General features: G+C 37.2%; 1 protein-coding gene across 7 annotated transcripts in view; it reads right to left on the bottom strand.

The window, feature by feature from the left end:
• Syx1A (Syntaxin 1A) overlaps nucleotides 1-14432 on the bottom strand; it is a 339980-nt gene that overhangs the window by 58030 nt on the left and 267518 nt on the right. The window contains exon 9 of one of the 7 annotated variants that reach the window (XM_071693840.1): nucleotides 4450-8108. The exons of 5 other annotated variants lie outside the window; for them this stretch is intronic. In XM_071693840.1, coding sequence (XP_071549941.1) covers nucleotides 8031-8108 — 78 coding nt within the window. In that variant the 3' untranslated portion in view covers nucleotides 4450-8030. Of the gene's footprint in view, nucleotides 1-4449; nucleotides 8109-8421; nucleotides 11157-14432 lie in introns of those variants that run through there. One more of the 7 variants, XM_071693842.1, reaches the window with a different exon arrangement.

Here is a 14432-nt window from a genome sequence, read left to right as displayed (position 1 = left end):
ATGTGTGTATGTGGGTGGGTTGGGCCATTCTTTCGTCTGTTTCCTTGTGCTACCTCGCTAACGCGGGAAACAGTGACAAAGCAAAATAAATATAATCATTATACCTGACTGGAGAAGGCATATGATAGAGTTGATAGAGATGCTCTGTGGAAGGTATTAAGAATATATGGTGTGGGAGGAAAGTTGTTAGAAGCAGTGAAAAGTTTTTATCGAGGATGTAAGGCATGTGTACGTGTAGGAAGAGAGGAAAGTGATTGGTTCTCAGTGAATGTAGGTTTGCGGCAGGGGTGTGTGATGTCTCCATGGTTGTTTAATTTGTTTATGGATGGGGTTGTTAGGGAGGTAAATGCAAGAGTTTTGGAAAGAGGGGCAAGTATGAAGTCTGTTGGGGATGAGAGAGCTTGGGAAGTGAGTCAGTTATTGTTCGCTGATGATACAGCGCTGGTGGCTGATTCATGTGAGAAACTGCAGAAGCTGGTGACTGAGTTTGGTAAAGTGTGTGGAAGAAGAAAGTTAAGAGTAAATGTGAATAAGAGCAAGGTTATTAGGTACAGTAGGGTTGAGGGTCAAGTCAATTGGGAGGTGAGTTTGAATGGAGAAAAACTGGAGGAAGTGAAGTGTTTTAGATATCTGGGAGTGGATCTGGCAGCGGATGGAACCATGGAAGCGGAAGTGGATCATAGGGTGGGGGAGGGGGCGAAAATTCTGGGGGCCTTGAAGAATGTGTGGAAGTCGAGAACATTATCTCGGAAAGCAAAAATGGGTATGTTTGAAGGAATAGTGGTTCCAACAATGTTGTATGGTTGCGAGGCGTGGGCTATGGATAGAGTTGTGCGCAGGAGGATGGATGTGCTGGAAATGAGATGTTTGAGGACAATGTGTGGTGTGAGGTGGTTTGATCGAGTGAGTAACGTAAGGGTAAGAGAGATGTGTGGAAATAAAAAGAGCGTGGTTGAGAGAGCAGAAGAGGGTGTTTTGAAGTGGTTTGGGCACATGGAGAGGATGAGTGAGGAAAGATTGACCAAGACGATATATGTGTCGGAGGTGGAGGGAACAAGGAGAAGAGGGAGACCAAATTGGAGGTGGAAAGATGGAGTGAAAAAGATTTTGTGTGATCGGGGCCTGAACATGCAGGAGGGTGAAAGGAGGGCAAGGAAGAGAGTGAATTGGAGCGATGTGGTATACCGGGGTTGACGTGCTGTCAGTGGATTGAATCAAGGCATGTGAAGCGTCTGGGGTAAGCTATGGAAAGCTGTGTAGGTATGTATATTTGCGTGTGTGGACATATGTATATACATGTGTATGGTTGGGCCATTTCTTTCGTCTGTTTCCTTGCGCTACCTCGCAAACGCGGGAGACAGCGACAAAGTATAATAAATATAAAATAACCTGATTTCTATTTCCCACTTCAGTGAGGTAGCACCAAGAAACAGATGAAGAAAGACCCATCCACTCTTATACACACATATCACATATATTCCTAAACTAATCATATCACACACATACTTTTCAATCTAGATTACAAAAAAGTTTTTACATTGCATTCCACAGCAATTATGGTGTTCAATTTGGAATAATTCAATAAGTATAAAATCTAACAATTTTTCCACCTTTTTATATCAGAAATCAGGGATGAATCATTTCTTCACATGACAAAATACAATGATAATCCATGTGTAGAAATCCTTGTGTTCATGTCCAGCTAAAACACAACACACCTCAATTTGAAGGAACAGAAATGTCAGGCAATGAAAACCATCCTTATCAACAAAACTCTAGGATGATACATACATTTCTTTAATAAAAACTGTGAAATGGAAAATCAAACTTTCTATATTAATAAAACAGCATTTTTTTTAAGACTGGAGTTGTCACTCACAACAATGGAAAAGATAACATACAACTTAAATTAACTGAAATTTATGACTTCATGTTACATATTTTCAGTGAAATTAAGTTTCACAAAAAAAGGAGATACTAAGAAAAATTATTTTTCTAATTCAATCATAACATTTTCTTTTGATATTTTTGTGAAATTTACATTAGGCATATATCAAATATGCAATTTCAAGAATAAATATGAAAATAAATGTCTTCATATTTAAACTCTCTTTACTAAATACTACCAATTAATTCCTCTTCTCTAAAGTAAAACACAATGTTGATTATCCTAATGATATTTCCATAGTTAAACATAATTAACACAATAAAAAATAAGCTGGGTGCTTATGATGTTTATATGGAGAAATATATTCTTTGTGGAATATCCTAAATTCTGTTCACACAAGTGTAGGAATGCAAAACTACTGGCTAACAGGTATTTAGAACAAAAATGAATATGTGTCATCTTTTCTTAAATGATTTCATGGAGGTTTAGGTGAAATCATCTTCACTAAAGTTATATCTATTTGTTCTGTGCTTTATAATAAAATCAAGTCTTTAAATTTTAACTAGGATCATAGGTGTCTTCAGTATGACTGGGTTGAGGTGGATAACTTGAAAAGTAGACAGCCAGAACAACTGTCAAGATTAACAAGAAGCCAACGCCAATGAACATGCATATCAATCTTTTCTGGAAGAAGAATCAAGGTGAGAAAGAATGAAAAAAAAAACGCTCTCATAATCAATAGCAATATTCACATACACACCTGAAATATTAATAAGCTTTGCCACTGCAATGAAAGATATGCTAAGAAAAATGACTGGCAAACTAAACAAAATAATCTTTGTATATAGAATATATGAAATCATATTTCTGACTCTGAAAATAATATAACTTATTATAAAACTGTAAAAGGAACAACTAAAATCAACCCAAGGTTTATAACACTGAAATTATCATTCATTAAACACAAGTTGTGATATTTTCTCATGATCATTTCATGTGTTTTGTGCAAAAATCAATACATGCAAATGCAGTGCAGTGTCTGTATACTCTATTCTTGTAATCATCAAAGCAATTTCCAGTAACATTATCAATTATGATTAATCCCTTAAAAGCCAATATTTTGTAAAAAGCACAAGCTGTGTTGGATTCATATGCAATTGCTTTATGGTACAACCTATGGAACAGTAACTGCATCTGCAAGCTGTCACATGAAGAGATTCATTCAGTTTGAAATAAATAAAAATCATACCATCAATCTGTATCTGTATTAGTCTTATGTCTAACCAATTCACTTGTGCTTTTTCATTACTTAAGATGCACTTATGCACATCATAAAGTCTTGCAATTTTCATGCTCTTGCTCTTCTATTTTCCTCTATGACAACAGATGTGAAGATGACATGCATTAAAAAGTGTTTCAGTAGCTAGAGAAATATTAATTGAAGAGACATGGGATACACTTGGCTACAAGCAAAGCACTTTCACTGAAAACACCATCTCCTTTATAAAAAGCATGTTTGCTCAAAATCAATTTGACATCTTGAAAACATTTCTGTGCTGTACCATCCTACCTCAACTAATATCCAAGTTCATTTAGCTAACCATTTAGCTGACCATCTCATCTCCCTTATGTATCAAAGAATCTCAAATTCAGTGCTGCTAAATAATAATAGTGTGACCTATCAAAATATATCAAATATACTGTACACTAAAAGCTAACATTCATGTTCATTAAAAATTACACTAAATGCCTTGTCAACCTTTTTTTTTTAAGTATTTTGAAAGGAAACTATGGAATAAGAAATCTATTGATGAGGCTACAAATCAAAGCCTTGTCAAAGAAAACTTTTCATACATGGTGTAATGCTGAGCAGAGCAGAGTTTGGAAACATCTCAATTTGTCTTATCCAATTACATAGAGCATTTGGTCTTCAATCTCTCATCTAGATGATGTTAGACTGATATACACTATGGAAAATCATATTAACACAGAAACAGAGTGAAGAACAAGAATCCACTGCAAGATTATCAAAGACTGTCTCAAATCATTATTCTTTATAGCAATACTTAATTGTAAGCATACAGAAGACAATAAAAAGCTGATAGTTGGAAAATGTGCACCAGAAGACCATTCTCTGATTAAGTTTTCCTTAATCCTGTTATGCTTTTTCTTTATTGCAAGCCTCTCACCCTCCTGTAAGTTCAGGCCCCAATCGCTGAAAATCCTTTTTACTCCATTCTACCTCCAATATGGCCTCCTGCTTCTCCTTGCTCCCTCCACCTCTGACACATATATCCTCTTTGTCAAGCTTTCCTCACTCATTCTCTCTATATCCCAAACCATTTCAACACACCCTCTTCTGCTCTCTCAACCACTCTCTTTTTATTTCCACATTTCTCTTACCCTTTCATTACTTACTCAATCAAACCATCTCACACCATATATTGTTCTCATACATTTCATTTCCAACACATCCACCCTCCTCCGTACATCCCTATCTATAGCCCATGAATTGCAACCATATAATATTGTTGGAACTACTATTTCTTCAAATATGCCTATTTTTGCACTCTGAGATAATGTTCTCTCCTTCCACACATTCTTCATTGCTCCCAGAACCTTTGCCCCATCCCCCACCTTGTGACTCACTTCCTCTTCCATGGTTCCATTTGCTGCTAAGTCCACTCCCATATATCTAAAACACTTCACTTCCTCCAATTTTTCTCCATTCAAACTTAAATCCCAGTTAACTTGTCTCTCAACAATAAACTTGCTCTTATTCACATTTATTCTAAACTTTCTTCTTTCACACACCTTTCCAAACTCATTCACCAACTTCTGCAGTTTCTTGCTCGAATCAGCCGCTAGTTGTATCATCGGCAAACAACAACTGACTCCCCAAGCCCTCTCATCCCCATCAGTCTGCATACTTGTCCCTCTCTCCAAAACTCTTGTATTTACTTCCCTAACAACCCCATCCATAAGCAAATTAAACAAACATGGGGACATCACACACTCCTGCCGCATACCGATATTCACTGGGAACCAATCACTCTCCTCTCTCCCTACTCGTACACATGCCTTACATCCTTGATAAAAACTTTTTACTGCTTCTAGCAACTTACCTCTCATACCATATACTCTTAAGACCTTCCACAAAGCATCTCTATCAACTCTTGTCATATGCCTTCTCCAGATCCATACATGCTACATACAAATCAATCTGTTTTTCTAAGTATTTCTCACATACATTCTTGAAAGCAAACACCTGATCCACACATTCTCTACCTCTTCTGAAACCACACTTCTCCTCCCTATTCTGATGCTCTGTACATGCCTTCACCCTTTCAATCAATATTCTTAAATGGTGCAGCTATGATCACCCACCCGGGGACTGTATGAATGCAATATAATCTAACCTAATATTTGAAAAACCAAAGAATGATCTGTCAAATATAAGTCCCAGTTCTCAACTAATTATGTTGATTAAGAGATATCATGTGGGATTTGATCCCCTTAATTACTGAGAAGATTAATCTATTTGCAAACTCTCTACATCTTAAGTTTAGAGAAACCTCTAGTGTCGATCAATAGCAGTCAACTAGCCAAAAATGTGTCGGTTGGTGTTTTTCATTCTTAAGAAATAGAATCATTACGTAAATAAGACAGACCAAAAGCAGTCTCTGTGAATAGCAAAATAACACAGATGAGCAAGTTTCAATTATGAGAAAGGTTTTACTATTACTGACCATATAATACAACAGGAAACTTAAAATTGTGGTGAGGAATAAGATTTGCCTACTCATATAAATGAGATGGTAGATGTGCATAATGAGAGCAATTTAATCTAGCTTGTTTCATAGTGTGAATTTTCTATCCTAAAATATTCTTGCTACTGTTACTTTTACAGGTTAAAGATGACAAAATCTAGGTAGCAAATCTAGTTACACTGTGCTGCAGAATCTAGCTTGCTAAGAAAACCATACAGTATATCATATTTAGACAGAATATCTGATATTGTATAACATATTTAGCCAGGATATCTGATATTGCATTTAAATATAATACACTGCTTCTAATAGAATTATTAAATGACAAAACATGTATTAAAATGACATGGAAAACATTAAAATAAAGCAAAATTCCTTACTTACTAACCTACTGGAGCATGTATAAAAACAAGAAACAATCTTCTAAACCCTCTCTCTCTCATTTTCTTTAATGACTATGAACATTACTTTCTAAGTACTGTTTTCATAATCTATTATATCTAAGTACAATGAAAAACATTATCTAATATTCTAGTAAATAAATCTGGCAGTAAAAGAATTTCCTTGAACAGCAATGTACTCAAAACTTCCATTTGAAAAAAGGCATCTTCCCTACTTATGGTATATCTGGCTTTATTGTATATTTAAAAAGAATAAATACAAAACAATGATTAATAACTTAAGTACACTGCAGAAAGGAAAAGTTGTGATGTGACAACTCCAGTACACTTACATATACTGAGTTCCCATTGCAGATTTGTATACATTATAAAAAAAACAATCACCAAAATCAACACAAAAGAAGAGATTGTGTAAAACCTGCATCTTTATTCAAATGAGTAATCAAAATTTTTTTGTGCATTGTATACAGGATATATGTAATGATTTACAGGTTACTGCAGTCTACTGTGTTCTCTTTTCTAAAAAATTATGCATACATTTCCAAGACAGTATCATATGCATCGCTAACATATAAAAAATAAAGCTAATGGGCATGACTTGCACCTTCATTTATATCTACATACATATAAAACTAAAGAAATCATCTTTTCCAAACATGACTTAATCAGTCTATCACACTGATGACATAACAGCAAATAACTATGAAAGTACTTTTTTGTGTCAAATATAATACATTAATGATAATGGCACCCACACAAACTTGAATAAAAAAATTGAAACAACATATCATACAATTACAAAACCGAGATGACAAAGATGAAAGACTTAAGGTCTTTATGTAAACAGAATGAGACATTTATATTTACCCGTTCAGAGGGAAATGATGGCAAAAGCAACAAAGCCGCAGTTCAACAATATAAGGGACAGCCAGTGTCCTTAAAGACAACTTCCCAATATGGGTTTCAAGAATAATTGTTTGTAGTGAGGTTATAAAACAACCAATCCATAACTGAACTGCAACATCAGACAGTCCAGCTCAGAGCCCCACCATGTGGACTAGAGAACATGTTCAGCATTACTCATACTAATGCCTCTCCACTTTCACGCACCTAACCTTTTGCATACTGACTCATTAAAGGTGCCACAAGTTTGATGGAGAGACATGGATTAACCTAGTTTGAATAAGCTGATATTTATTTGGCACTATTATATGCTTCATAGCATCTTCCATACAGGCATCTTACCATCATGGTATCCTCCTTAATCAGACTATTATTCTTTAAATGTCTTATTTGTAACATTTCAGTATTTTTTCTCATTTTCTTGCAGTCCACTATTAGAGAAATAAAATCTACAAACGAAATTTTTCAATAAAGGAACTTTAACAAAAGTTACACAAGCTCAGAGAAATTTGCTCCAATCCACTAAATATATCACCTACTACTGAGAAAGTATCATTTGAATAAGGAAATAACTATATTTCAAAACACTGCTACAATTTTTGAAGAACTAAGTAACCTGAATCTTGATGTTCCATGACACACATAGTTTTTTTATATAACTTATGGTTGTTTTATGGTAAATTCATGTATCAACCAATAAATACACAAACATTATGACTGGAAAAACAAGTTTCTGGTTAACAAAGTCCTGATATATTACTATAATAATGGTATTAAATCAAAAGGGTTTCCTGATGTCTCACTGAAAACCTTACCACTACTGGGACAGTCACTGCTAATCTTTTGAGTTCTATAAATGCTACATTTACAAAGTCGAAAATATATAATCCTTAAGATGGCTTTGATTTAGAACAGAATGGTTCAAACAATGTTCCAAAACTAAGTTTTCCTCAAAAAAGAAAAAAAACTAGTACCCCCTAAGAATACAGTTCAACAATGGAAAAGTGCCTATATGGCTAGTGCTACTTGGACAGTCAGTCAACATCCACTATCAAACTAACTGCTCTGTTATGATAAAGTCAATCCTAAAATAAGAACAAGAACTAATAAGAGAACTATAACACATATGATGATCATAATTTTCTTCTGTGGAGAGAAAAGAAAAAAAAAGGAATTACAAAATAAATAATGGGAGTGCTGCATAACTTTCTATGTACTATGATAAGAAACAGAAAATTAACTCATACAAGAGCTATTGATAAAAATATAGCTTTTTAAAATACACTCATAAGTACAATGTGAAAACTAGGATCTACTTAATTTCAGTAATATAAAAAACTAAACATTAATCAATATTTACTATTTCTTTGTGTGAGTGTGTGTGTGTGTGTGGGCGTATATATATATATATATATATATATATATATATATATATATATATATATATATATATATATATATATATATATATATTTTTTTTTTTTGCTTTGTTGCTGTCTCCCGCGTTTGCGAGGTAGCGCAAGGAAACAGACGAAAGAAATGGCCCAACCCACCCCCATACACATGTATATACATACGTCCACACACGCAAATATACATACCTACACAGCTTTCCATGGTTTACCCCAGATGCTTCACATGCCTTGATTCAATCCACTGACAGCACGTCAACCCCGGTATACCACATCGATCCAATTCACTCTATTCCTTGCCCGCCTTTCACCCTCCTGCATGTTCAGGCCCCGATCACTCAAAATCTTTTTCACTCCATCTTTCCACCTCCTATTTGGTTTCCCACTTCTCCTTGTTCCCTCCACCTCCGACACACATATCCTCTTGGTCAATCTTTCCTCACTCATTCTCTCCATGTGCCCAAACCACTTCAAAACACCCTCTTCTGCTCTCTCAACCACGCTCTTTTTCTTTCCACACATCTCTCTTACCCTTACATTACTTACTCGATCAAACCACCTCACACCACACATTGTCCTCAAACATCTCATTTCCAGCACATCCACCCTCCTGTGCACAACTCTATCCATAGCCCACGCCTCGCAACCATACAACATTGTTGGAACCACTATTCCTTCAAACATACCCATTTTTGCTTTCCAAGATAATGTTCTCGACTTCCAAACATTCTTCAAGGCTCTCAGGATTTTCGCCCCCTCCCCCACCCTATGATTCACTTCCGCTTCCATGGTTCCATCCGCTGCCAGATCCACTCCCAGATATCTAAAACACTTTACTTCCTCCAGTTTTTCTCCATTCAAACTTACCTCCCAATTGACTTGACCCTCAACCCTACTGTACCTAATAACCTTGCTCTTATTCACATTTACTCTTAACTTTCTTCCTTAACACACTTTACCAAACTCAGTCACCAGTCATATATATATATATATATATATAGATATATATATATATATATATATATATATATATATATATATATATATATATATATATATTCATTTATATATTTATCATACTAAGTCACTGTCTCCTGCGTTAGTAAGGTAGCGCAAGGAAACAGGCGAAAGAATGGCCCAACCCACCCACATACACATGTATATACATAAATGCCCACAAATGCACATATACATACCAATACATTTCAACGTATACATATATATACATACACAGACATATACGTATATACACATGTACATATCCATACTTGCTACCTTCACCCATTCCCGCCGCCACCCACCACACTTGAAATGGCACCCCCCTCCCCCCATGTGCGTGCGAGGTAGTGCTAGGAAAAGACAACAAAACCACTTTTGTTCAGACTCAGTCTCTAGCTGTCATGTGGAATGCACCAAAACCACAGCTCCTCTCCACATCTAGGCCCCACAATATTCCATGGTTTACCCCAGACACTTTACATGCCCTGATTCAATCCATTGACAGCACGTCCACCCCGGTATACAACATTGTTCCAATTCACTCTATTCGTTGCACACCTTTCACCCTCTTGTATGTTCAGGCCCCAATCGCTCAAAATCTTTTTCACTCCATCTTTCCACCTACAATTTGGTCTTCCACTTCTCGTTCCCTCCACCTCCGACACATATATCCTCTTTGTCAATCTCTCCTCACTCATTCTCTCCATGTGCCCTCTCCACATCTAGGCCCCACAATTTTCCATGGTTTACCCTAGACGCTTCACATGCCCTGGTTCAATCCATTGACAGCACGTCCACCCCAGTATATAACATCGCTCCAATTCACTCTATTCCTTGCACACCTTTCACCCTCCTGTATGTTCAGGCCCCAATCGCTCAAAATCTTTTTCACTCCATCTTTCCACCTACAATTTGATCTCTCACTTCTTGTTCCCTCCACCTCTGACACATATATCCTCTTTGTCAATCTTTCCTCACTCATTCTCTCCATGTGACCAAACCATTTCAATACACCCTCTTCTGCTCTCTTAACCACACTCTTTTTATTACCACACATCTCTCTAACCCTTTCATTACTTGCAAGAGGTCACAGTGGTTTGCATGATCTAGTATATGCACAAAACCACAGGAAAATGAAACATGATAAGATCCTAAGTGTATTTTCTTGTGATGATCACATCATTAGGGGAGATACAAGAATGAGATAGAAGACATAGAACATTCAGGTGATATACAAAGAAGAGACGTAACTAAAACGCCATTGGCAAACAAGCATTACTGGATATTGGTGTTTGGGTTGGTGGTGTTTGGGTCTGGCACCATGCGTGTCATAAAATTCTTATTAAGTGGACAGGTAAGGGAACTCTTTACAAATTTTGCCTATGGAAAAGCCATCATGTTTGCAGAGACCTATAGCAATACTAATGTTACAATTCTTTGTGTGTTTGATAATAGAAGGTACAATGATAATACTTGTGATAAAAAAATTACAGTTTTTTCTTTAATAAGTAAAATTAGTATTACAACAGTCAATACAATGGTCATAAAGTTTAACATGATAGAACAAAGAAATTGATTACTGTCCAGCTCTTATGCTATATTAATGATGCTGAAGTCTAACATAAAGACTCTTACTAATCTGCCCAACAGAAAACATATTACAGTTTTTACAGGGAATTCTGTAAACAAAACCTGCAGAATTTCTGGCAAGTTTTTTATTAAGATATTCTTTATAGTATTGTTGTTGCAGAAGGCTACATCAACATCAAAGGAGTTCATCAACCTAGGAAGTAATGTAAAATTATCACTAAAAGTGAGAACTAAAATACTCTTGGTATCAAAGGGAGGTTTGAGTTTAACTCTATAAAATGAGTTCTTTGCCAACTTAAGAGATTCATCAATGAAAGATCTAGGATACTTTAACTTGGATCTAATAAAATATATCTCCTCAAATTCATCATAAATAAATTCAGGACCGCATATATGTAATGCCCTAAGGAACATAGACTGAAATGACAATAATTCAGCTCTGTTATGCTGAGCTGAGTCATAATGAATATATGAACAAACACAGGTGGATGTTCTGTATATTCTAACTTAATTCTAACTTAACATATACATACCTACACATTTAAATGTATACATATACATACACACACAGACATATACATATATACACATGTACATAATTCATACTGTCTGCCCTTATTCATTCCCCTCACCACCTCGCCACACATGAAATAACAACCCCCCCCCTCCCCGCATGTGTGTGAGGTAGCGCTAGGAAAAGACAACAAAGGCCACATTCGTTCACAGTCTCTAGCTGTCATGTATAATGCACCGAAACCACAGCTCCCTTTCCACATCCAGGCACCACAAAACTTTCCATGGTTTACCCCAGACGCTTCACATGCCCTGGTTCAATCCATTGACAGCACGTCAACCCCGGTATACCACATCGTTCCAATTCACTATTCCTTGCCTGCCTTTCACCCTCCTGCATGTTCAGGCCCCGATCACTCAAAATCTTTTTCACTCCATCTTTCCACCTCCTATTTGGTCTCCCACTTCTCCTCATTCCCTCCACCTCTGACACATATATCCTCTTTGTCAATCTTTCCTCATTCATTCTCTCCATGTGACCAAAACATTTCAAAACACCCTCATCTGCTCTCTCAACCACACTCTTTTTATTACCACACATCTCTCTTACCCTTTCATTTATTACTCGATCAAACCACCTCACACCACATATTGTCCTCAAACATCTCATTTCCAGCACATCCAACCTCCTGCGCACAACTCTATCTATAGCCCACGCCTCGCAACCATATAACATTGTTGGAACCCCTATTCCTTCAAACATACCCATTTTTGCTTTCCAAGATAACATTCTTGACTTCCACACATTCTTTAACACTCCCAGAACTTTCTCCCCTCCCCCACCCAATGATTCACTTCTGCTTTCATGGTTCCATCCACTGCCAAATCCACTCCCAGATATCTAAAACACTTCACTGTCTCTGTTTTTCTCCATTCAAACTTACCTCCCAACTGACTTGTCCCTCAACCCTACTGTACCTAATAACCTTGCTCTTACTCACTTTTACTCTCAGCTTTCTTCTTTCACACACTTTATCAAACTGTCACCAGCTTCTGCAGTTTCTCACTTGAATCAGCCACCAGCGCTGTATCATCAGCGAACAACTGACTCACTTCCCAAGCTCTCTCATTCACAACAGACTGCATACTTGTATATATATCATACATTAATAAATAAATAAATATATTATATCATATTGTATTATATATATCATACTTTGTCACTGTCTCCCGCATTAGTGAGGTAGCCCAAGGAAAAGACAAAAGAATGGCCCAACCCACCCACATACACATGTATATACATACACGTCCACACATGCGCACATACATACCTATACATATCAACATATACATATATACACATCTACATGATTTATACTTCCTGCCTTTATTCATTTCCATCACAATCCCGCCACACATGAAATGACAATCCCCTCCCCTCACATGCCTGTGAGGTAGCGCTAGGAAAAGACAACAAAGGCCACATTCATTCACACTCAGTCTCTAGCTGTCATGGATAATGCACCAGATCCACAGCTCCCTTTCCACATCCAGGAACCACAAAACTTTCCATGGTTTACCCCAGACGCTTCACATGCCCTGGTTCAATCCACTGACAGCATGTCCACATTGGTATACCACATTGTTCCAATTCACTCTATTCCTTGCATGCCTTTCATCTTCCTGCATGTTCAGGCCCCAATTGCTCAAAATCTTTTTCCTTCCATCTTTCCACCACCAATTTGGTCTCCCACTTCTCCTCGTTCCCTCCACCTCTGACCCATATATCCTCTTGGTCAATCTTTCCACACTCATTCTCTCCATGTGACCAAACCATTTCAAAACACCCTCTTCTGCTCTCTCAACCACACTCTTTTTATCACCACACATCTCTCTTACCCTTTCATTGCTTACTCAATCAAACCACCTCACACCACATATTGTCCTCAAACATCTCATTTCCAGCACATCCACCCTCCTCTGCACAACTCTATCTATAGCCCACGCCTCCCAACCTTAAAAAATTGTTGGAACCAATATTTCTTCAAACACATCCATTTTTGCCCTCCAAGATAACGTTCTTGCTTTCCACACATTCTTCAATGCTCCCAGAACCTTTGCGACCTTCCCCACCTATGACTCACTTCTGCTTCCATGATTCCATCTGCTGCTAAATCCACTCCCAGATACCTAGAACATTTCACTTCCTCTAGTTTTCCTCCATTCAAACTTACTTCCCAACTGACTTGTTTCTCAACCCTACTGAACCTAATAACCTTGCCCTTATTCACTTTTACTCTCAGCTTTCTTCTTTCACACACTTTACCAAACTCAGTCACCAGCTTCTGCAGTTTCTCACCCGAATCAGCCACCAGCGCTGTATCATCAGCCAACAACAACTGACTCACTGACCCAAGCCCTCTCATCCAGAACAGACTGCATACTTGCCCCTCTCTCCAAAACTTTTGCATTCACCTCCCTAACAACCCCATCCATGAACAAATTAAACATCCATGGAGACATCACGCACCCTTGCTGCATACCAACATTCACTGGGAACCAATTACTTTCCTCTCTTCCTCTCACCAACACTTTTTATTTCCACACATCTCTGTTAACCTTCCATTACTTACTTGGTCAATCCACCTTACACCACATATTGTCCTTAAACATTTAATTTCCAACACCTACACCTTTCTCTGTACAACCCTGTATATATATATATATATATATATATATATATATTTTTTTTTTCTTTTTTTTTTTTTATACTTTGTCGCTGTCTCCCGCGTTTGCGAGGTAGCGCAAGGAAACAGACGAAAGAAATGGCCCAACCCCCCCCCATACACATGTACATACACACGTCCACACACGCAAATATACATACCTACACAGCTTTCCATGGTTTACCCCAGACGCTTCACATGCCTTGATTCACTCCACTGACAGCACGTCA

The sequence above is a fragment of the Panulirus ornatus genome, chromosome 56 (genome assembly GCF_036320965.1).
Source record: "Panulirus ornatus isolate Po-2019 chromosome 56, ASM3632096v1, whole genome shotgun sequence".
NCBI classification, from domain to species: Eukaryota; Metazoa; Arthropoda; class Malacostraca; order Decapoda; family Palinuridae; genus Panulirus; species Panulirus ornatus.
This window is presented reverse-complemented; position numbering and strand designations above follow the sequence as displayed.